General features: G+C 43.5%; 1 protein-coding gene across 2 annotated transcripts in view; it reads left to right on the top strand.

The window, feature by feature from the left end:
• Nucleotides 1-25,251, top strand: part of MDGA2 (MAM domain containing glycosylphosphatidylinositol anchor 2) — a 695,817-nt gene that overhangs the window by 638,091 nt on the left and 32,475 nt on the right. For both annotated transcript variants that reach the window (XM_090034430.1, XM_090034431.1), the window contains exons 11-13: nucleotides 8,382-8,559; nucleotides 17,528-17,548; nucleotides 24,587-24,742. In XM_090034430.1, the coding sequence (XP_089890556.1) occupies nucleotides 8,382-8,559; nucleotides 17,528-17,548; nucleotides 24,587-24,742 (355 nt within the window). The remainder of the gene's footprint in view (nucleotides 1-8,381; nucleotides 8,560-17,527; nucleotides 17,549-24,586; nucleotides 24,743-25,251) is intronic.

Here is a 25,251-nt window from a genome sequence, read left to right as displayed (position 1 = left end):
GAGTTCACTAATTAACTCTGCAGTAAAGCATCACCATCTACATGTGTGCCAGCATTAGGGCAGAGTAAATTAATTAAACTCCACTGTAAGATAGTACTGTTACTCTCCATTGGTACACTTACAGAGGAGTCATTTACTGTTCAGAAAGCATGTGTGGATGGTGACTGGGACCACGGGACTTTGAGCCATGTGGAGCAGCCCCAGGCTGGCAGCAGACTCGGGGGATCAGCCGTACAGTTCTGCATGCTGGGCACTCTCCTGCCCCAGCCAGCCCTTCTGCTGCTTGACATCACCACCCCGACCGTGTCCACATGAGCGCACGCAAATGTTTGTTTCCCTGGGGACAAGAAGCAGACACCTTGTGCTGCTGCTCCTTGTCCCTGGGGAATGCCCATGCCACGCATCCTCTGGTGCATGGCGGGTTACCCCCGCTAGTGTAGGACAGGGTGGAGCCAGCAACTGCGCTGGCCCAGCATCCTAACCTGGGATCCTGGGGGCCAGGGAAGTTGCAGCCACAGCGCTTCTGGAGCTGGGAGCCTGGCTGGCTGCCAAAGTGTGGCTCCAGCAGCTGGCCAGGCTCCAGTTTGGGGTGGCATGTGTTGCTGCCACGTGTATCACCCTGCTTTTTTCTGTGCAGGTTTTTTTGACCCCAGCATCTCCCAGGGTCAAGCCCCGCCCACGCACACACACACTTTGCAAGGTGGCAGTATGGGGAATGTCTGAATGTGCAGTGTGTGGTGCCACAGATTGGTCTGCAGTGCCACATCCCACACAGCTACGCTCATCTGGATGTGGCCCCAGAGTGCAGGGCTGACCCACTGAGCCTGCTGTCAGCCCAGGGCTGCTCTACCCCAGCTCAAACTGCTGCAGTCCCAGGAGCACGTAAAGGCATTGCTCCCAGGAACAGCTGACCCCGGCGCGAACTATGTCAGAGTTTATTGAGGCACACTAGTTGCATGTGTATATGCACCCACTGGGTCTCAACTGCTGCTTCCATTAAAAAACATTGCCACTGCTTTACTTAACTTTATAAGATCACAGTGCAGGCCAAATGCAATGAATCTGGGTCTTAGATCTGGACTTGTAAATAATCATGAGTCCGCAGGAAAATCGGTTTTGTGCCCTATGTCTTTCTGAACTGCATCAGCTCTGCTGCCTTGTCTCTTTCAATTTAAAGTCATTACAATATACTCATTTGATGATGATCTGCATTCTGTGGGGCACGTGGCCTCCATGCTAGCAATATTGACTGTTATGTGTTTGGGAAGAATCTGAAGTAATTAAAAACCGTAATGAAGTTTTGTCAGTTGGAGCCCTGTGTTCTCCATGGTGAATATTGTATGTTGTGTAGTGAGTGAGGCACGTTAGGTTGACAGGTGCCTGTTTTTATGTTTGATGGTTTTATAAAACTGTTTTTCGTTGCGGCACAAACAGGAGACCCTCTCAGCTAGGAAGATAAGATTAGATGTTTTTATCAGAAGTAATTAGCACCTGCCATTCACAATGTAAAAAAATAAAATAAAAATAGCAGTGACAATATTTTAACTGCTTTGTCAGATGTCTGACATGTCAGCAGTAGTAGAGAATAGCTATGGGGATATCATAACTTAATTTTAACTGATAATGAAAAAAGAAAATAAGTTTCAACATCAGATTTCAAAATGAAATTTTGAAAGCAAAAATTTCCCAAGCCAGTTTTTTTAACCAAGAAAATTCTGTTTAAAGAAGATAATTATTTTCTTTCTAAATTGGCATATATTTCCAAATGTCAACATCACTTCTGAAACAGAGATTTTGAGTTGTAGGTGGCACAACAGACTATTTCTATGTACGATTTCTAGGTTGCAGAGACTAGCACATAGTAAGAGATTCTATTCATTTCTCTTTACACTAAGAAGAAGAATGGGGGATGATGTTTAATTATACTTTTGGAGCAGTATGTAATTATATAACCACAAACTGTATCATACTTAATGCTTGCTTTATCAAAGAAACTGGCAACCCTGAAGCAAAACCACAGAACGTTTCAACCCTGTTGAATATGTCAACCAAAAGATTTCCCCCCGTTCAAGTTAACGCACCATTTTGTACATGGATGCAGCCTATAGTTTACACTGACCTAAACTCTAAGCCAAGTGTAAAAGCATCTATCCGTCTATTCAGTTTCAGGAGTAAGATGCATATGGATAAATTCACCGTGCACTATTTTGCAAATATAATCCTGAATCTTGGAATAACCCTTAACATGATATCTCCACCATGTGTTGCTTAGCTCTCAAGGACACCACAGGCTACTTGAGATGAGGTCCATTCATAACTAAGTAAAGTTCCCTGACAACTCTGATGGTAGTATGCATTATTCAGTTAATATTAAAGGTCCTCATGTCCTTTGCATTTGTTTCTACCGTTTTCCCACCCTACTGAATCATCTATGCTGTATTTCAACTAGCCCAGAATTTACCACGGCTTTAATTGGTGTTGAAAACTGGATTGGTATGTTGTCTTTTCTTAGTGTCATGGTGCTTAGGGTTGGAAGGGACCTAAACAGATCATCAGGTCCGACCCCCTGCCCCAGGCAGGAACAGGGTCATATCGCCCTGCCAAATATCTGTCCAGCCTCCTCTTGAAGACCCCCAGGGTAGGAGAGAGCACCACCTCCCTTGGGAGTCCATTTCAGAGCCTGGCAGCCCTAACTGTACAGTACTGTCTCCTGATGTCTTGTCCTCCCCGCCTACAAACCCATACCAAGCAGCTTGTTCCCTGTGCAGCTTGGACTTCAGCCTGAAACTTCACTACATGGAGACTTGGAAGTGTGCAGGGCGGAGGGGTACTTTGAGATAGAAGTTTGTCTGAGGCATGGGTAGGAGAAGCACGTGTGAGCTATCAGGCTTATTAATCTTTGATGCAAACAGCAGAGACAACAATTCTCCGAATGGGAGAAACTAATGCAGGGACAGGCAAAATGCGGCCCGTGGGCCGGATGCAGCCTGCCAAGCCATCCTATCTGGCTCACAGGACTCCTAAAAAATTTAGAAAATTCATATTTATTTGCCCCAGTCTGCCTGTCATATGGCCCTTGATGGCTTGCCAATACTCTACCCAAAATAATTGCCCGCCCCTGCATATGCAGCTATTTCCTTGGTTAGGCATATGATGTTAAAATAATACTGGCAGGCTTTGTGGAATTGAAGATGATATCTGTGCTGTATTTATATTCATGCCTGCCTGCACTAGGGAAAGAGATACTCATCTGAGTGTCTATTTGACACCCAGTGCCTTGGTTTTCATAGCTTTTTTCATTGGTTCTCAGTAGCCGTGCAGCATCTAAGAGTTGGCGTTTACCAGGTACTTTCCAGTTTGAAAATTTCCCTCCTAGCTGTTCATGTGATCAAGTTAACATGGATTGTATTTGCATGATGAAGGGCTAGACATTTAATTAGCATTACATTTGATTAGCATTACATCTTCTCATTTTGGTAGTTTCTGCGTTCCTGAAAGCAAAGGGCTGATGTCCCCTGCTTGCTTCTGACATAGGGCTTGGGCCTGAAAACTGCTAAGCGCTCAAACATGGGGCTGTTCAGAAGCTTCATATTAATCTATGCAGGATCAGACCCCAAATGCTCAGACCCCAGCAGGATAGCACCCCTCTATGGTAATGTGTAGTAATATGTCATTATTCCCCACCCAGTGATGTCCGGTGGTCCTGCCACTCCAGTTCGCAGGCCAAGTTGGGCCGTGCCAGATGGTGGCTGGGGATGCTGAGAAATGTCTGCCAGGGACAAGGTGTTTGCCTCCAGAATCTCTTACCTTGTAACCTCAGCTTCCTCTTCTGCTTTATTTTAACTGGAATGGTTGCTGACTTGCTCAGCTCCATCTGCACCGCTTTCTGACCAGCGTGCGTGAGGCTATAGGAACTCTAAGGTCCAATTCGCTCCCGTATGCTTTGGTGCAAATCCTTTGCCCCTCAAAATGAGCCGTGAGCTCAAGGTACCGTGTAGCCGCTCCGCCCTGCACACATCCAAGTCTCCAGCCTCTAACATGGACGTCTGGCCACAGATCTCTCCCCGACACTTGTTTAAAGAAGGTCTCCAGTTTGCATGGCAGTACGGTGTTTCTCCGGTGTGCTGAGCCAGGTGCAGAGGGAACACCCGTGCAGTCTGCTGGGACATGGCATCCCGTCACCCCACCGGTCGGACATTTCTTGTAGCCCTGCATAGTTTAGAAGCAAGATGCTGCAGTGAGTGAACTAGCCATTCTCTCCTGTAGAAGGAGGTTTCAAGAGGCATCCCAGGAAGGAAATATTAGCTGCAGCATGCATACCCGAATGCTTTTATAGTAAGCTTTAAACCCACAACATAAACCTTTAGGGGTTGCTACATTTTTAGGACCGTCTGACTTGATGAACTGCAGTATGCACTTGGCCCAGCTATAATGTCCTTGCCACTCCTTTTTGCACCGTTCTGATGCCTCGAAGTTGAGAGTGCGATGGGTGGGGTGGGGTGTGGTAATGTTTCTCATACAGTCTCAAAAAATTGCAGGGATTTATTCCGACCTATCGCCAGCAGTTCAAAACAGCTCTGTCCACTTTGGAAAACTCTTTGTTGCGGTGTTAATCTGGTGGCAGGATACTGAAGCTAATTGCAAACACATAGCAGTGACACCACGTTTCATTGAAATACACTTATGCAGGAGGAGCAAGACAGGCAGAGAGAGACGTTTCCTCATGATAGCTAATTTCAGTTTGCCTCTGCTAGACTATCCAATACATTAAAGGGTATTTCGCATTCAGAAATAACATTGGATCCAGGGACAGCAAGGGAATAATTAGGCTAAGTCTCTTCATGGCCTCACTTTGTAGCCGGCATCTCTTCTATAGCTATTTGTAAAAAACTGCTACAAAAATCACTGTTTTCGCTGCTGCACTGCACTTCAATTTCTTGTTTCTTCTGATAGACCCGGGGAATGAAGAGATTGTATATTAATGGACTTCTAGGTACTGCCATGCCATAAATAATCTTTCTCTGCAGCAGTCTTGTGCACGTTTCATTTTATAGATACCTTTTCAGTAGCGGGTTGTCAGTTGTAACTGTGCTGGTCTAAGGACAGAGGCAGACAAGGTTCTTTGGGCAGATGTGATATCTCTCTTTATGGATATTATCAGTAGTAGTCATAGTAGCATTAGTATTATTATTATTAGGTGAAATCTTTCATTACTGGTCTAATAAAAGATATCACATCTATCCAAAAAACCTTGTCAGTAGTAGTCATAGTAGCATTAGTATTATTATTATTAGGTGAGATCTTTCATTTTTGTTCTAATACAAGATATCACCTCTACCCAAAAAACCTTGTCTGCCTCTTGTCAGTAGAGAGCTTTTCAGTGTGAGGACCAGTTTGGAAGAGCCGAGCTCCGTGCCCCATACATTAACTCTTTGCAATAAGCAACAACACTCCTGCCTCTTCTGGTGTGTCAGGAGGCAATACAGCTTGTTGCTCCCACGACTTCTATTTTAGAAGATCTAATACCTCTTTCCACCGCAGGTCTTTCTTAACTGAACGCCAGCAACCTAATTTTGTTTCCCAGCCTTTCACCTATGTGTAACATAAATCACAAGCATCGGTCCCCTGAAGGAATTGGGCTGTTCACATAAGTATTGTGATGCATACAATAAGCATCTACAGAATCAAAACCTTAGGACTGTTCCCCCTCCCCCTGCAAAAAAAAAAAATTAAAAAAAACCTTATATCTTTCCCATCAAAACTTACGCTGAAAAACCCATTGATTTCAGTGACAGCAAAAGAGGCTGGGAACTAGAATTTTTTTTTAAAAAGATCCCTCTTGTTTTGGATTGATCTTTATGGTTTTCCATTTCTTTCTTCACCTTATTTTGATCTGAGGAGCATGTATATGTAACTGTGTGTGTGTGTGTGTGTGTGTGTGTGTGTGTGTGTAATAGGTTCATTAACACAACAGCCCTCATTTCTTTGCCATTCATGCAAATTCAGACTTCCCAGCAATCACTTTCAATATTGGTATGCAGCTCCTTCCCTGGGGTTAAAGGTGACTCGTTTAGCAGGTAATTTCCCCAAATAACTAAGTGTTTACATCTAGCGCAGCTTCAAATTAAAGATCCAGTGAAACAGAGAGGTTTTTTTTGTTCCTGCTTTTTAATAGACATGAAGCTCTGTATTAAGGAGATTGTAATAAATAATGTCATCAGTGCAGCAGGCCTGTATAATCAGTTGTGGAGAACATCGCATTTTAACACCTACTGAGTTCCCTTGGGATGTGTGGTAAATATTTAATGAGTTTGCTTCCTTTGTGTCCTGGACAACGTGCCAGTAATAAGCCAATGTATCTTCAGGTACGGTTGAAACGTTCAGTAACTGTGCTGCCCAAAGTGCCTACGTTTTGAGTATCCCTGGCCATTCATAAACCATTTGAAGTGTGGAGGAGACAATGTACCTCTCACTTCGTGTGACACTTTCTTTCTAATTAGATTTTTTTTGTTTCTTGGTCAAGTGCCGGAATAAAACAAAGTTTATTGATTTAGCTGTTGAAAATACTGCACAGCCTCCAAGACGTAAAAATACCTTTATACCCTATTTTTTTAATAAAACAGGCTCCTTGTTTGCTTCGTATTGACTTTTCATTGTTCTTTTCAAGCCATCCATCTTTGAGGCTACTTGAGCTGTTAATAATTGTGCACCGGGGCTGTTAATGACTGGTTATTTCCTTCTCACTCATCAACAAAAGTGGTAAAAGCCTGGGAGCCAAAGCGCCTTCTCTGTTACTCCTGTACATTCTCATTATCTTCAAATTATGCCCCAAGTGACATATGTGCAACCTCATTGCCTTTAATAGGGATGAAGAAGTGTAGCTGATTGGAGCTGAGTGAACAGTTCTGTTGACAAGGAGGAAAAGAGCCCAAGCTCGCTCTGCCGCAGCAATGTTCGCTTTGAAAGCACTTAATTTTGCCATCGCACCCAGCCACATGATACGGCTCTAACAGGGTTGCCAACTATGACTGAAGCTATTCTGGGAAATTTATTTTTTTTCCCCAACATAACGTAATGTCATTAATTACTGTTCAACCCATTCACAATATCAATCTCCCGGATTGTTTTCAGTAGTCACCGGGAGATAGATGCCGATTCTGGTAGACTCCTGGCCAGTCCGGGAGGGTTAGTAACTCTAGGCTCTAAATTCACGGAACAAGTTGGGCAACTTGGCAGAAGGGCATCTTTTTACATGGCCATGGAAAAGGTCTGTGTGTGCACAACAGCCACACTTGGAAGGGCCATTACAAGCCAATGGGCCCTACAGATATAGGACCTCTGTGTAGATCAGCTGAGTGGCCAGGCTCTAAAAGAAGCTGCCTTTAATACATTCATCAACCTAACTGAGATGCTGGGTATGACTGCATCCAACTGGAGGGCCTGGTGGCAACATGTGGGGCTGCTCGTGGTGGGGTAGTCGTATAAAACACCACAACGTTGCAACCTCCAAAGTAAAGGGAGTATAGGTTGCCTCAAAACCCTAGCCCCCATTGCCTTGTGGGTACCCAAAGGCCAAGGGCCATCACCCTAGCAGAAACGTGCCCTCGCTGGGGTGTTGGGCATTTGCCAGCAGTTCTAATCTGCTGCTCCAGCAGAAGCTACAGCCATCGAGGCCCTGAACGTCTGGACTCGGTCTGGCCTTTGGATTGTGTTTCAGTGGTCTGAAGTGGAGAAGGTAGGTCTAGGGCAGCCTCCACTCCTCCATACTCTTGCCTAGGTGTATGCATTGAAGGTCTTGATGCGATGGTCGCGGGACTCCATACAAGCATATTCATCAGGCACCTGACTAGACCTCTTATGTCTACACCATGATCCAGAGGACTGACAGTTGTCTACCAAACTAATTCATTCTCTCAGCTAGATTTAAAACCTATGACCAGATTTTCAGAAGCACTAAACATGGACCCTGAGAGGTGCCTAGAGAGGTTGTCTAATGTTCTTAGGTACATATGTGAAACTTGAGGTGCCTAAATGCCTTTTAAAATCGAGCCTGGGCTACTTAATGTAGGTGTCTTCCCAATGCATGTTAAAACTTTCAACCCCAAATTACAGACAGTAGGAACCATTGGTTCTTAGGATTTGCAGCACGGTATACATTCATTGTATAAATTGCTTTCATGTATACATTCATGGAAGCTGCATAGGAAGGACTGTGGGTTCCTATCTGATCAAGGAAATGGCACTGCCCATGCTAAGCTGTATGTTAAAGAAGTCTAGTCCCACCACAGCACTTCTGCCTACCATTGCAGTGTTGATCCAAGATCAAAGGGTGGAGCCTGGGCAAAAAGTTTTAATCCTTGCATTGTTCCTTTTGATTTCAGGCTGGGCAGCAGCGTTGGTGGGAGCAGGAGATTACAGTGAATGGGAACATTCAGAAAGGAGAATTAATTACATACAACCTGACGGAGCTCATCAAGCCAGAAGCCTATGAAGTCCGACTGACTCCTATCACCAGATTTGGGGAGGGAGATTCGACCATTCGTGTCATCAAGTATAGCGGTAAGGAGATTTTGCTGTTGAAAGAGTCCTGCTAGTTAGAATATAAACTACACAGTTAAATGCAACAATTACCATGCAGTTAAGAGCAGACCTGCAGAGCCTGTAACTTGTTTTATTTCCTTATCCTTTAATGATATCTCCACAAGCAGAACTTTTGTACCTAGGCAGAGCCTGGTGTTTTTGGGAGAACTGTACAGTCCTGGCGTTTTCTATTTCCTGTGATATCCATATTTTCCTTTTTTCTCCCATCCTGATATGGAACAAAATAAAAAAAACAGGAAATTACCCATGAAGCACATATCTAGAAAACAAGAAATTCATTTTGGTTGATCAGGTGTTTTATTTTGATGACATTTGATTCGGATTTTTGTTTTATGTTTTCCTATTTTGATTTTTTCCGTTGAGTCTTTGCTTTGTTTCATTTGTTTCCCTTTTGCATTTATCTTCTGCAAATACCGTAATGAATGAGCCATGCTTCCAAATGGGTTTTCTGGCTGAAGGGGGATTTAATAGCATCCTTCAAGTCCTTCCAGGGGGTTGCAAAGAGGATGGAGCTGGACTGTTCTCAGTAGGGGAAGATGGCAAGACAACGAGCAATGGGCTCTGGCTGCAGCAAGGGGAGTTGAGGTTGGATATTAGGAAAAACTTTCTCACTAGGAGGGTGATTCAGCACTGGAACAGGTTACCCAGAGAGATGGTGCAGTCTCCATCCTTGGAGGTTTTTAAGACCCAGCTAGACAAAGCGCTGACTGGGATGTTATAGTTGGGGCTGGTCCTGCTTTGAGCAGGAGGTTGGACTAGATGTGACCTCCTAAGGTCCCTTCAACCCTCATTTTCCTATAAGTCAGTATTAGGTCAGTTCTTACTTTGGAACTGGACCAATGCTTGGTAAAACAGTTAGAAGAAAAGGGAAATTCAAATGCATGTTAGAGGCTATCAATAGAAATGCAACTATAGATGTTGTAAATGGAGGCATTTATATGGGAAGCCTGATTCCTTGTTATCCTTGCCCACACAGAAGTCATGTACCATGCTGGTCAAATCGCAAGTTACCAGGATAGTTCATAGCTACTGAAACACCTAGCTACTAGAGTGATTAGTGTTATATAAAACTCTAGGGGAGCGTGTATTTGGACATCAGTTATGGCATACACTTCATAGGAAGTCTGTGAACCAAAGATTACTCATCGAGAGTAATTGTCAAATACTTTTAAACAACGAACAAATCTGAGAAAATTATAAGCGGATTATGCATAAATTGAGGCCAAAAAGAGACTTTTATGAAATTAATTATTCATGCTCAATTATTAGCTCAGCCCTGCTCAATCCCAACATAAATAATTTATTTTATTGTATTCATATCAAGAAAAAATGACATGAGATAACAGTCAATATTGATCCTCCAAGCACATATTGGTTACTTTCCACTTGAGGACAGCATAAAGTGAGCTGAATGGCAGGGTTTTATATTTCCCAGGGTGCAAGTATTGGCATCCCAAAGCACGCACTAATCAAAGTAGGTTGAAAGAAGAAATGGTTGATTAAGAAGTCATGGGAAATTGCTTGTTCCCCTACTCCTCGCCTGACTCCAAAAATCCAAGGAGAAGCATCATTTTACAAAAGGGAAAATATCTATAGTCAATACTGAGGAAGTGTAACCCTCCTACTTGGACAGACCCATCTCTCCTGGCATTGTAGCACCCTGGTAGACCGCAACTATCTTCTGTAGCAGGAAATTACTACCGAGAGTTTGATGTCTCAGCAGGAGCTAGGTGCCTAAATACTCGACCCTGATTACTCAATATCTCAGGCAGAAATGAAGTCAGATGCCCCAAATCCTGGTTTCGCACCCTTCCCATTCTCATTCTTTCCATCGGGAGGACATGCAAGAAGCAGCCTCCAGTTTGTGCCATACTTAGCCATGCTCCTCTTTGGCTTGTGTGGTGGTGCTCGTTCATCAGAGACCACGAGACAGCGGCTCAGCTGGCAGCAATGGCCGTGTGTTACACTGAGTACCCACTAGCTCACTCGCTGACATTGGGGTTTTGGTGACTTGTTATATCACCTGAAACTTCGAGCCCTTGGCTAGCAGAAGACCTTCCTATGGTGTGAAAAAGTGCATTTCTGCCATAGTGAATTTTGGTCTGAGATCTGTCACCTGGACAGATTTTAAAGAACTGCATATATGTCTCAAGTGTGTTGATGGAGGACCTTCTACCGAATCAAACCATCCAGGAGACAATAAGGGCGCTGAATTACATGTCAAAACGAGGGACGCTTTTTCAGTGAGATTTGACGATACCCAGTGCTGAGAGCAGCAACACGGTAGCTTTACAGATCCTGATCCAGAAGTCAATATGTAGGAAAACTTTCAGGCCACTTTAAGGAAGGATTTTAGATATTTTAGTTTTCTGCTCTACAAATATGGGTTGTATCTTAGCACCATTTCAATGATCGTGTCAGTGCACCCATTATGAAGCCTTATTTTCAGGGCATTATTGCTCTAGCCATAAAATGAGATCACAGACATTACTCTAAAGGGGAATTATATATTTATAATGCTGAAGTGCTGGATTCCTAGAAATGTGGCTAATAGGCTGGCGGGATACATTTCATGCCAGCAAGCCCACATAAATATGGGTGGTAATTATAAATATTTATCCAGGAAAGAAAATAAAATCAGAGTGAATAGTGCTAGATGGGAAAACTAGGATAAGTATTTGCAAACGATTCTTCAGCTCAAGGGTTTGGTTTTTTGGGCTCCAGGCCAGCTCCTGACACATTCTCAGTGAATATCTAGAGGGTTATATTATTATTATTATTATTTTTACATCAAATTAATGTTGACTTGTACTCAGTCTCCAAGATAAACATATCCCCAGATCCAGCAATGCTACATTTCTTGTGCTACATCTATGGATATTTCTTAATGGAATATGGTGCGGATTTAGTCCTGGCACTAATGTATTACTGGCAGTTTTGTACTGTAAAATCTCATGTCGGGCATGCCAATGCCTTAGTTTCTGATAAAGGCATTTGGCTAATTGCATTTCTACTCAGTTATTTTTAACCCAGAATCTGATATGGATTAAACACATTCAAATTAGAGAGGCTAGGAACACATGCAGCATCTTTCTTTTTAACTGAGCCCGGTGCAACAGGTGACGTTCATTTGTGAACCAATGAGGAGTAGAAGGGTTGAGCACCATTTATCGTCTTGCTTGAGGACATACATTTGCCTTACTTAGCGCATCAGCCACATATGGGCTGTGCACAGGAATGAATTTCACCTTAAAAGGATCATTGAAATATTTTCTAGGATCAGTAAGAAATTTCCATCACATCTTTGGATCTTTTGTGGCTATCATTAGTCAGGAGAGCTGATTTCTTCTGCAAAGCTCATAGACCAACTGACAACACTTTCCCAAATTTTCCATTCCTCATCCAGGGTCCTAAAGAATATAAGCATAAGCCTGTTTTTGAGCTATTTAATCTCTTAAAACCATTTAAGAGTTTTCTGTATTTCATTATGAAATAATCCTGGTAACTCTTCTGGTAAGGCATGAATTAAAACCCCTTATTTTCAGCTCCCTTCTACATTTTTTTTGAAGCACAAAATTTGGCTATCTATTGGCATACTTGAACGTTTATAATAAGTTGGGGGAGTTTAAGAGGTTTGGAGAAATTTAGGATCCAGGGGCCAAAACTCCCGCTGTTTGAAATATTAAACTAATTTTAAATATAGGGGCAAAAATGCACATTTCGTAGGCAACTATGCAAGATGAGTCACAGTTTCTCTTGGATATAGTGAATGCATTGGGATCTGACCATATTCCTCTAACTTTTATAGCTTGTGCCAGTTACACTGAATTGCTTCAATGCAGGAGTGTTGCAGTGTGCGCTGTGCTGAAAATAAGACATAACAGCTGAAGACTAACATTTAAATTGCTGAAATGCGAAGCATATGTCATTCAGTGAGCTCATCCATAGGAAGCTGTTCTAATAATTGTCCAAAATCAGATGATCAAAACATCCAAATAGGGTGTTTTGTAGGAAACGATGAAACTAGGCAAATCTCAGTAATGAGCTCTTTAAAACCATATCCTGCCTTACCAAATTAAAGAGTTATAGAAACTAAAATACACTCATGTCTTGGTTTCCCTAATTAAAGAGATGCAAGCAGTGTGAACATCCTGTAACAAAGACTGTAGCTTTCCAGAAAGATCATCCTCTCTATTACAGGGACTTAAAGTGTGGAGAAAAGAAAAATCAGCACAGGAGATATGACATCATAATTACAACCAAGCGCTGCTTGACAAATCGCTCAGTTGATGCATATGTTCTTCTGCTAGGGACCACTCCATCTGCCAAGTAAACACAATCAGATCAATCTGAGTAGCGCTAATGGCTATTTTGTAAGCCAGCGCAGCACCCGTATGTCATGTCATAACAATTTAAAAAATAATCAGCATCATTTCACATAAATCCACCTAGGCCTGTTTGAAACAAGGTGACTGTTAAACCTCTGAACCTTCAGCTCCTCCAATTAGAACCTGAAAATGTACTTTTTTCTATTAAAAAGTAATTAAGCAGCCATTATTTTCAAACTTAAGCTGCTTCTCACTAATCCAAAACTATCAGGGAAAGTTATTTAGAGTATTTAGAATGGACTCCTGGTACACCTGTCTAGAACAGGTAGGGTGCACCATAAAAACCCAAGCGCTCACCATATACTACACCTCGCATTCAGGAAATGCTGAAGGTTTTCCAAAAAAGCTCTGGTTTCAACAAAGTAGTACAGAATGTAACTATTAAGGGGTAGTTTTTGGAGTCAAAGCAGACCGTACGTGATTGCACAGCTGCAAAGATCAAGTAACAAGATCAGGCTCTTGGAAAGTAAGACTGGAGGGCGGGTATGGGGCTGTACAAGTTAAAGGCCATTTTTCTTTTTGGCTAAAGAGACATTTCCTGGATATGGGGGTGAGTTACTGGCAAGTGTTAAAGTAGGTTTCAACAGCTAAGCGGAGCTTAATCCGCTTCATTGTTCCTTTCTTCCCTTCTTTCTTTGTCTTTCATAGTTTCATAGTTGTTGGGGGCTGGAAGGGACCTGACAGATCATCGGGTCCAGCCCCCCCTCCTGGGCGGAGTTCGAGTTTGCTGCACCCCAAGTTGTTTAAGGGGCGTTTCCTACAGCGGCTGGAATTATTGAGCAATATGCCACCGAGGTGTGCAAACACTGGCACCATTAAAGCAGTGCAAAAGCGTTTAGCCCGCTTTAAAATGTCATGCGCACACGCCTCTCGTTCTGTCTTCACATGGCCTAGATGACCAAGTGCAGTGGATGTAGGAGAATCCAGTAACGTTATCCTTCTGCTTTCTGTTCTGAGAGTGCATTTCAAATTGAGCAGTCATATCAGGGAGAATGGACTCGAATGGTGATAACTCTCAGCTTCAGAGATTTTCTAGATCGTTTGCACGCAACCTTGGGAATTTATCCCTTCAATCATCCATTCGTTTCCCTTCACGGCTAATTTTACTTGCTACCTCTGGCCCATACAGCAACTTCCCCTTTCGGGAATGAGAATCTGAGAATCATGTGGCCCTGTTTTATACCTGCTTGTTGCATTGTCTCGGCAAGTGGTTTTTTTTTTTGGCAGTTCATGATGCGTACGTAAGTTTAGCCTAACCATGGTTTCATTCGTTACTCTGCTTTTGTCAGTCAATGCAAAATGAAATTTACTTGGCACCCAGCCTTTCTTTTTTTCTTTTTTTTGGCTGTACTGTGAACAATCTGAAAAGCATGGCTCAAGGTTACCCATTAATGATAGTTTCTATAAAAGCCTCTCTGTGAGGTTACAAAGCAAGCGTCAGTAAATGCAGTTTCCAGCAATTTCAGCTAATTCCAAGTTCAGCCACTCAAGAAGTACACAAAATGAATGTTTCTTGGAGAATGAAAGGTAATTTGTTAGTGAATGCTATGAGGTATCTAATATAATGTAATGACTGAGTTTCTTTGGAAAATTACACTGGGGCAAATTGCTGATCATTCTTCTGGATAAAGTCAGATACAGCAGCAGAACTGTTAAATGAGAGATCTTTTTAAAACTTCAGACCAAAGCAGAGTTTGTGAATGAAGGTCACATGTGAGGTGTTTGAGCCCATAAATAAAACAGTGCATCTGGGCAACCAAACATGGAACAAAGCCTGTTTTGAACAATGGGGTTACAGTACAGATGTCTGCCTTTCTCCAGCTGCACTACAGCAGCTATCCTGGTTTTAGGTGGGGAAACAATTAGACCGCCAGTATTTCACTGATTCATGGATTTCTAGGGTCAAAAGGGACCTGGCAGATCATCGGGTCCGACCCCCTCCTCCAGGAAGGAAAGAGTGCTGAGGTTAAGTAACCCCAGCCAGATGCCTATCTAAGCTCCTCTTGAAGACCCCCAAGGTAGGGGAGAGCACCACCTCCCTTGGGAGCCCGTTCCAGATTTTAGCAACCCTCTGTAAAGAAGTTCTTCCTTATGACCAATCTAAATCTGTTCTCCTTCAGTTTGTGGCCATTATTTCTGGTAACCCCGAGTGGCGCCCTGTTAAACAGAGTGTCCCCTATACCCTGATGAGTTTGTAGGCAGCTACAAGATCGCTGCTCAGCCTTCTCTTGCGGAGGCTGAAGAGATTCAGGTCCCTCAGGCTGTCTTCATAGGGTCTTACCTGCAGGCCCTCCACCATGCGAGTAGCCCTCCTCTGAGCCCTCTCAAGGTTGTCCACATCCCTCTTGAAGTGCGGCGCCCAAAACTGGATGCGGTACTACATCTGCAGCTTCACCAGTGCCACATAGAGGGGAATTATCACTCCCCTAGACCTGCTCGCAATGCTCCTGCTGATGCAAGACAGAGTGCGGTTAGTCCTGCTTATTGGCGGCTCATGTTCATTTTTGCATCAGCCAGGACTCTGAGATCTCTTTCCATGGTCGTGGTGCTCAGTCTGGTACCCACGAGTCTATAGGTGTGTTGGAGAGTCTTTCTCCCCAGGTGCAGCACCTTGTTAAATTGCATCCTATTCTGATCTGCCCACTTGCCCAGTCTGTCCAAATCTGCCTGAATTCACTCCCTGCCCTCCAGTGTGTTTACTATACCCCATGGTTTAGTATCATCTGCGAATTTGGACAGGGTGCTTTCAACACCTTCATCCAAATCTCTGATGAAGATATTAAGCAGCACTGGTCCAAGGACAGAGCCTTGGGGGACCCCACTGCCCACATCCCTCCAGGGAGAAACCTCCCCATCCACCACCAGTCTCTGAGTGCGTCCCATAAGCCAGTTTTTCCCCCACCTTACTGTGAAAAAATCCACATTGCAGCAGATCAGTTTGCTTGTAAGAATTGGATGTGACACTGTGTCAAAAGCCTTTTTAAAATCCAGGTAAATAATGTCTACTTCCACTCCTGCGTCTAAGCACTTTGTGACCTGGTCATAACAAAAGACCAAGTTAGTCAGGCAGGATCTGGAAGGTAATTGCACCTTTCTGAATGTAGCCTTGTTCCTACAGTCCCCCAGGAGCAGCACTCACCTGAGTAAGGGCTATGGGCACAGCGTTTCAGCTCACAAGCCACTTGCACCTCATTTTGACAGTCTTAATGGATGCATAGTACTGGCCCCAGCTTTCTGTACAGCGGAAAACTTCTTCATTCCAAGTAAAATGCCACAATTTAGTCATAAACGTGTCAGCTTTCTGTCTTGCTTGATTAACTTCACAAATAAAATTGCTTGAATTAAGAACTAAATCATGACAACAAATAGTTTTGCAGATTAGCGAAGTCAGGGAGGGAAGGGAATTCAAAGCAGGTCGGCCAAAAATCTGTCAAATGAAAAACATGCTTTATCTGACGTTCTCAGAGACTCGAAATCATTGGGTCTTCCTGTCCTACAATGTGTATAGATGAGTAGAATAATTACTGTAAATGTTTTATAAAATAACTCTTTTACCCTTCCAGACTGATAATCCTTCTGTGATACGCATAGTAGTCTCCTAGATGAGATTTCAATCGTGCATTTCAGAAATGTGTTTAATTTATTTCTTGGCCAGTGGTTGTAAACCCTTCAGCCTTGCGATGACAGATATATAGCATAACTACTGAAAAATAATGTACATGCCAGTATTGCATGCATAATTTTAGAACAGAATGCCTCATTTACATCACAGTCTTTTACTTTTAAAAAAATCTACATATTCCTTCTTTTGTTTGACAATTATATTGGCATTTTTGGAAAGACACAAATTCTCATTATTTCCTGAGACTCTCATTTGCTGTGCTGTACCAACAAACAGCGCTTTTGTTATTTCAGCCATAATATCATCTCTCAAAGAGCCTGCAACAAAATAGCATTTGGTCGCTTGATTTAGGATGAAGTAATAGGTCTTGACATTTTACATACATTCATTTTTGAATCCGGGAGAAGGTATTTATTACAGACAAAATCCTCTGCCCTAAAGAGAGCTGATGTACTGCTAGAAGCAGATGCTAAGTGAGGAACAAAACCTATGTAGGGACTGATTTGGTGAGACATACTGTTGCCCTGTGATGTGCTGGCTTCATCTTCAAGAGACTTTGCACCAAGACGGTGGCGTGCATTTCGCTGGACAGCTCCTTCCTGCTCTAGAGTATAGTGATGGCTGTATCTAGGTGTGATGCCTGAAACTGCCATTGTGCTTCGCCATCTGTGAAGGGAGCGTGCTCACCATGGGAAGGAAAGGAATATCTCCTACCACCCAGCACTGATACTTTTGGCAGGTGAGAAGCAAAGCCCTTTTGATCCAGAAGAAAGCTACCTGTGCTGCTCACCCTCACAGTGTGCAATGATCTGGGCTCTGAGATGGATGCAGTTAACCCCATAAGATAGTGAGGGGACTTGGTCATACAAATGCTTTCAAATGACACTAATTTGGGTCTCTCCTTTTTGTCTTCCAGCTCCAGTCAATCCCCACTTACGTAAGTATCTTTATCTGCTGTTGCTTCTGTTCATTTGAAGAATTAGCTTTGCGTTAATTATTGTTTTGCAAGCGCACAACGAGAGGGCGGTATGTTGTTTCCACCTGTGGTCCCTGGATTCCATGAGACCTGTATTAGTTTTGTAACGTATAGTTTCCAGGGTTTCTAGGGTTGGAAAGGACCTGAACAGATCATCAGGTCCAATCCCCTGCCCTGGGCAGGGACGAGTGCTGGGATCATAATGCCCCAGCCAGATATCTATCCAACCTCCTCTTGAAGACCCCCAAGGTAAGGGATAGCAACGCCTCCCTTGGGAGCCCATTCCAGAGCCTGGCAGGCCTCACCGTAAAGTAATGCCTCCTGATGTCCAGCCTGAACCTGCTCTCAATCAATTTGTGGCTGATATAAATGCGCTCGGTTGCGTTAAAGCTTAGTCAAATAATGCTATTCTATGTTGTCTCCGAAGTTGTTAAGTCAGCACAAGTTGGATTGAGAGCAAATTTTGGCTGCAGGAAACATCTCTTCCCCAGCATCCCAAACAGCTGACTAATCCCCAAGACAAAGCTGCTTGTGCTGTCCAAGAACCTCTGGTTTGCGGGCAAAGGGTCATTGATAAATAATGTAGGGGGAAAAGGAATATAAATGAGTGGGGGAAGGCTCTGAAGTCAGCAGTGTTATTTGGGTAAATGTTTGGTCATTTAATCAGCACCAGCCCTGAATCTCACAGGCCTGCAAAATTAGATTAATAAACTTGCAAGAAAGGGTGGTTTCATGTGATAGTTGACTCCTTCATCCTGCTTTGTGTTTGACCAAAGCCACTCTTCTTTTTACCGTGTTATTTTGACATTTCCAGTCCTGGTCAGAGCCTCATCTAGATGTGGTATTTTTTTAAAAACAGAAGCAATTTTTCCATGACATGGTGAACACATGTTTTTTTTCAGCAGGAATGTCTTTCTACTGTAGGAAAGGACAAGTTGATTGAAATAAAACTTGAACCAACCAGACCTTCCACTCCAGGGTCAGTCTGAACTGTTGTCGAATCTCCATAAACTCTTCTTGGCCAACTTCTTCTTCCTCTTCGTTGTCATGTCCCTCCCCCTTTGCACATCTAGGTTTCGAAAGCGCAATGAAAATCCCCCTTTGCCCATCTAGGTCTTGAAGCGCAATGGGAAAAAAAAGGTTGTTTTCAATGTGATAGGGGATGCAGAATAGATGGCATAGAAGTGATAATCATTTGTTTAGATGGGATGTGCAAAGAGAGGAGAGAAAGGGTTTCATACTGCTTCTTTCTAGACTGGATAATAAAAGCGCGGACCTTATTAAACAGGAGTCCAAATCTATTTAGTCGTGGTTGCAATAACTGACAAAATATCCAGGTAGTGATAACTCTCAGTAAGCATCTTGGCTGTGTACTCAGCTGTAGGTGCTCCCATGGCAAACTAAATCATAAAGATGGAAACTGCACCTAGCAATAAGAAACATACTTTTTATTGCCCACACCTCATGTTCAATTACACGTGCAAAGATAGAGCTGCAAAGGGAACAAATCTCTGCTATGGACTGCCCACCAGTATTACTGCTATTTTTCATCCACAAGGAGGAGGAAAATCAGCCCTAGGGTACCATGAGCAGTCTCGGTGCTTCTTTGTTTCAAATATAGATCACTGAACCCTGGCAAAAATTGTAAACTTGTTTGCTGAAAATCAGGTGAGGTGCGTTAATAATAAATCAAGGTCCAAGTCCAAGCCTGTGGCAGCCAAGAAAAGGAATCCCATTGACGTGAACAAGTGTCAGATTGGACCTTCATGTTTTATGTATTTATCTACGGTATAGGAAACGTGATTGATAGCACACCTGCCCAGGCCCATCTGTTGCATTGCTCCCTGATTCTGAAGATCTTAAGCTGCTTTCTTTTTGTCAGCCTACCTTTCCCTATCAATGCATTGCTCAATAAAAGAGCTGGGTTAATGGTTCTGGAAATTAGGCTTCTCTCGACAGGGTAGTTACAACATGTGGAGCACCGGTGCTGCTTCAATGACAGGGATTGTTTTCAGCCACGGGAGAGGGTAGCTCCATTGATCTGTCCAGGCACCAGTTGTTCTGTCTGTGGTATTGCCTCTGAATATGCCAGGGAGGGTGGAGAAGTATTTCCATCCAGAGCTGGAGTGAGCCCACAAAATCGTTTTGTCCAGACACCTGAGCAGCCATCGGAGGGTAAAAATTTCAGGTCAATAAACATCTATGATGAAACCCTGCCCCTGTTGAAATCAGTGGCAAAATTCTCATTGAGTTGCATAGCCTCAGGACTTCATCCACCAAAATAGAGATGAAAAGTCTGTATTATATTCTCCCTCAGACCTCATCGTGATGCTTTCTGGATCCTCATTTTATTTAATAAGTGTAGAAAAAAAGACTATATAAAATTATATAGCAACATCACCGGAGTCTGTGTTTGAAGAAGTTTAGAAATGATTCAAAAGCAGGAAAATTCTGCCCTTTTCTTAGCATGGCGGGGGGGGATTGTAATCACCCAGGTGCTGTTGCGAATTAGCAGTACTCACCAGCTAACGCATGTGAATGGGAGACTGAAATAAGGTCCTTCCTATATAAATTCTGCTGCAGGAGACTGCATGCATTATTCGTTGATAGTAGATGTCTCTAATAACTAAGCTGGCATTATCTAGTGAGTAAAAAACCTGAGATATGGCCTTAAAAGTCCTTTTTTGTGGCTCTAATAAGGACCATTAAGGAATCTATTTCTATGATGCATGCGTATAAGTTCCATTCATAGGAAGAGAAGTTGCATCTGAATAAGGGAAAAGATTAGCTTTTAGATATGCCTATTCAAATGTGGATTTAATGGGGGGAGGGAGAGATGAAAGAGATTAATAAAGCATGCAGCACCTTGAGAACACGGTTTCAAATCTGGCCCTGATCAGCAGTGAAATTATTAATGGCTTCAGCCTACTTCCTAAATTGGCATGTGCCTGGAAAATAAAAATCAGCACCTTTATTGGAGCTAATTAGCAGCTCTGCTGGCATTTTTAGACCTGAATGGATGCCAAAATGAATCTCAACTCCGGGATGCTGTGGCCAGATAGAGTTGCATAGGGAAGCCCAGACTTGCAACCCCTTTGATGTGCCTGTTTCATGAGTAAATAAAGGACAATGCTGATCTGTTAAAGACACTGAGCTCTTGTGCAGGAAAGGCACTTATCTGAGCCTAAAGAATTAGTTTAATTCCTATATTTTGTCAATTTGTTTTTGTGTCTTCAGTGCCAAGAATACTTGGCACTGCTCTTTTAAAATATTTTGCAAATGGCTGACTCCCCTTTGAAGTCAGTGGGTTTTTTTTGCTTTGCTTTGTTTTGTTTTGTTTTAGTTTTTTGGTTAATAAATGACAAACTTTTACTTACTTTTCTCTTCTGGCCTGGAAAAAAAAAAAGAAAATTGCTCACTCAGAGAAACAGGCTTTTAATCTGCTGATGTGGAATTTCTAAATGAACCTTCCCCAGCCTGCTTCAAAGTACCAATGTAGCCTTTAAACTGCTGGAGGAGCAGAGTTAGAAATTGCAGTGTATGATGGTGCTGACTTTGGGTTTAACTCAGCTTGTTGCAGGCGCTGGACCAGATTTTACTAATTTTCCACTCTGGTTGGCTGTCGCCTAATCAATATTTTATCCTTTAATTGTATTTGCTGTGCACAGGAATGACACATCCAGGGTGCTGATAGCTTGGAGCTTCTGCCTGCAGTGCTTTGTATGGGGCCAGGAGAGATGGGGGTGGTTGCCTTCCAGTCACAGCAGGTGCAGACAGAAGCAACAATTTTACCCCAAGTGGCCCCTGAAAGTGCCCTATAACTGTGACTAAACACAAGTGCATTGCTGCAGAGTGCTTTAAAATGGACTGATCCCACAAAAATCTGAACCCTCATTGCATAAGGTTATAGATTACAGTGCTCCAAAGCAGACCACCCTCAATAACTTTTATCTGCATGCATCAGGAGCAGGGCTGGGCTGCCCCCCAGCACTGTCTTCAAAATGGGAAGGGGGGAAGGGAGAAGATGGAGTTTGGTCCAGAGCTTTTTCAGCCAGTGCTGGAGGGAGGGGTGGTTGGATTGGCGCCCCCGTTACATCAGGGGGGCTCCAATCCACCCATCCCACCTTCTATCCCTGGCTTGGCAACCTCCAGAATGAGCTCCCTTTGCTTCCTTTCCCCATTCCTGTTCTGCAAATGGACTGGAAGGGGAAAGGGAGGTTGCTAAGAGAGAGTGGCTGCAGCCTCTGTAAACAGCCGCTTGATCCCCCACCCCCGGGACCTAACAGCGAATGTCTGTTGGATCCAGGGCAGCGTTATAACTAATGGTGCTTCTTGTGAAGTGCCATGAGTTACAGTGACTTGCTGCTCTTCCGTGTGTGCCTAGAGTGGCCAATGAGTTTGGGGCATGCCACTTGTGGGGTGGGCATTTAGGTGATCACTTAGTGCTCTCCAGGCTAACATGATTCCTGTTGCTGTGGTGCGCAGCTGCCACTTGACTCTCAATTTGAGGGGTGCTGTGGGAGGAACTTGAATAAAGGCGTGTATATTCGGTCAGCATTGCTGTATTTTGGCCTGCCCTGCCAGTTGGGGAGGGGAGGCTGTAGTGGGAGCATAGCCCATAGGGAACTTGCTACCAGCACCCTCTCCCTTCTGCCCGGTGTAAGCAAGGAGCAGCAAACCAGCACCAGGGCATCGTACAGGAGCAGCCAGAGGCTCACTGTGTTAGGGAGCCATCACCTCCTTGTAATTAATTCATGGGGGGTTGTTTTGGCTGTTCAACACATGTGTCAGCAACAGAAAGAGGAGGCGACATCCCCCCTATATAACAGCAGCTCTCTGGCTGCTGCCTCAGCCCCAGGGCACAGCACTGAGCAGTTCTGACTTGAAATCTCCATCCTTGGAGGTTTTTAAGACCTGAACAGAGAAAACTCTGCGTGAGATGATCTAGCTGGGGCTGGTCCTGCTGTGAGCAGGGGGTTGGACTAGATGTGACCTCCTGAGGTCCCGTCCAGCACTCGTTGTCTAGGATTCTGTGATTTCCTCTGAAAGTTTTGTCAGTGGCCATGTCTGCTCTTTATGCATTTGGGAGTAAAGCAGGAGATTCTTATCTCTGTCCATTCACATGTCACTTTTTAGGTTGTTGAATACCTGGGGAGAGGGGGGTATTGCTGCTGGTTGTGTTTAGTTCAGTTCGTTTGGGAAGAAGAAGTGTAGGTCTTCTCCATGGTGTTCTGATGGTGCAGTGGTGCTCATGGTTGCACATATTACCAGTTTTCCACCAAGCCACAAACCACACTGGCCTAGGTTTCAAGATCAAATCAGTAGATGAGGTTGGAAAGTTGACTTCCCATCATGCAGAGAATTCACCATTCTTTGTGGGCAGCTTAGGACCTGTGCTTTATTTAAACTGATTCGTTTAGTCAGCTTTTGATGAATCTAGTAAAATCAGTGGATTTGTTTGAGAAAACAAATGAAACAATCTAGTAAAATCAGTGGGTTTATTTGGGAAAACTAGTGAGTGCTTCTTATATTGAGGGAGTAGCTGTCAGTGTGTTGTGTCTTGGTTGCAGCCTTGTTTTGTAAGGTAATGTTTGGCCTGACCCTTGTGGATAGACATTGTTCTCATGGTTTCTCAAGCTTCACCAAAAGCAAGCTGAGAAAGCACCAGAAATATCTGCTCTAGACCTTTTGGCTACGTAAGACATTACAATTACACTTTTACTGGTATCAGTGATCAGAAACTGGTCTATACCTGTAACAGAACAGAAGTTTGGCACACATATACTGGATTAAAAATGGCAGAACCCAGTCTAAGATTGACCCCACCAAAGGGTGAATGTGTGTTATGTTTGCTACTGATCTAAACAACGACACTCACAGAAAACCATCTAACTTAGATCAATTCTGCCTCAGGCTTTCTGAATGTCTGTACCTAGCCTTTATGGCTTAGGTTGAAATGTCAAGTCTGAGTTCTCTGACATAGGTATTAAGTGACTTCATATCAGCTGCAGCTTGGTATCCATACTTTAGTTCCCTCCCCAAAGCAAATTCTGTCTCTAGCGACCTGGTTCTGACTTCACATGATGAAATACCAGTCACTGACATGAAATCCTCCTCTATCAAACCCCAAAGCTACAAATACTTGCACACCTGCCCAACTTAACATGCCAGTAGTGCCATGAGGCCTGATCACTAGCTGCTCCATAGTGCCAAGGTTAAAATTGCCCTTTTAAACAAGGCTGTGACTGACACACCAGATACAGGCAGCTGTACCCTCTAAAGAAAAGGGACATGCTAGTTTTCTTAAATCCACTGACTTTCTCAGAGCAGTGAAATCAGTGGGACTGTTGATGGGCATAAGGTTAAGCATGTGTCCAGCTTGCAAGATGCAGACCATGCTCTGCTGGGACAAGGATAATACATCAGGTCCCAAAGTCCTGAATGATTTTGGTTCTTGGCTGCTGTGAAAGTAAAAACTCTCTCATCACAGTTGAGATCAGCTGACAGCCCCTTGCTTTCCAGAGGAGGAGGCTGCGGGACAATCCCTCACCACTTCATCCAAAATTCCTCTCATTCCTTAGACTGAAGCTCGCACCTCTTGACCTTGAAGCTGAAAAGCATATTTTTTTCTCCGAGGGTTTTTGGAAGAATGGGTGGGTAGTTAGGAGGGGCGATTGATTGTTCTCGAAGAGCGTGGTTTTCTGTAATAAAGGATGGCACAGGGAGCCACTGAAAAAGATTCATATGTGTTTCTGTTTTACATAACCACCTGGAGTGGTGGCCAGGTACATGTCTTGGCAATCCAAATAAATAAAAAAAATAGTCCTTTGCAAGGAAACCGGCCCTGTGACCTTCGCTATTGCTTTAAAATATGTTCTAGGTTCTGAATGCTAATAATGGCCATTGTTCTTTAAAATGGTTTTATACCTTAGTACTTATGAAGGCTAATCATAAAGTGGTTGCAATCACTGAATGCATGTTCATTTCCTGTGTTGGCAGGGGAGTTTCACTGTGGGTTTGAGGACAATAACATCTGTCTATTCACCCAAGATGATACGGACAATTTTGACTGGACGAAACAAAGCACTCTCACCAGACACCCAAAATACACTCCAAACACTGGGCCCATTGCAGACCGAACCGGGTCCAAAGAAGGTAAAACCCAGCTTAGGTTTCTGCTGTGGTAGGGAGCCAGGTCCTCAGGTTGGGGGGGGAACTGAATAGCTCCATTCAGGATTTATCCAACCTCAAAAGTCCCGCTCATCTCTGCCTGTCCTTACATGGCACTCAGCAGTATTTAAGATGAGCCTAGCCTATTGAAGTATAATTTAGAAAGGAAACTCTGGCATTCAGTAGGGAGGATCTGTGAAGTAAAAAACAGCATCTGAAAGTCCCTAAACTCTGCAAGAGTTCAGATCCATATCCAAGGCTAAATGCTGTAGATCCTGCCATTTGTAGCATCATTTTAAAGGCGATCGCTCCTCTACAGCAGACCCTGTGGCTTTTTATATCCAACATGCTATCCCTTTAAATAATTTGAATTCTCACTAACTAGTCACTAATAGCTGAAATGTTTACCCCGTTTGTAGTCTGGACCTTGCTGAGATGCATAATAAATCTGACTGGCTCTCCAGCTAGCTAATCTGCTGAACTCTGATATCTGT

This window comes from Crocodylus siamensis, chromosome 2 (assembly GCF_052110815.1).
Source record: "Crocodylus siamensis isolate JL-2025a chromosome 2, ASM5211081v1, whole genome shotgun sequence".
Lineage (NCBI taxonomy): Eukaryota > Metazoa > Chordata > Crocodylia > Crocodylidae > Crocodylus > Crocodylus siamensis.
Note: the sequence above shows the minus strand (reverse complement) of the source record. Positions and strands in the feature narration are given on the sequence as shown.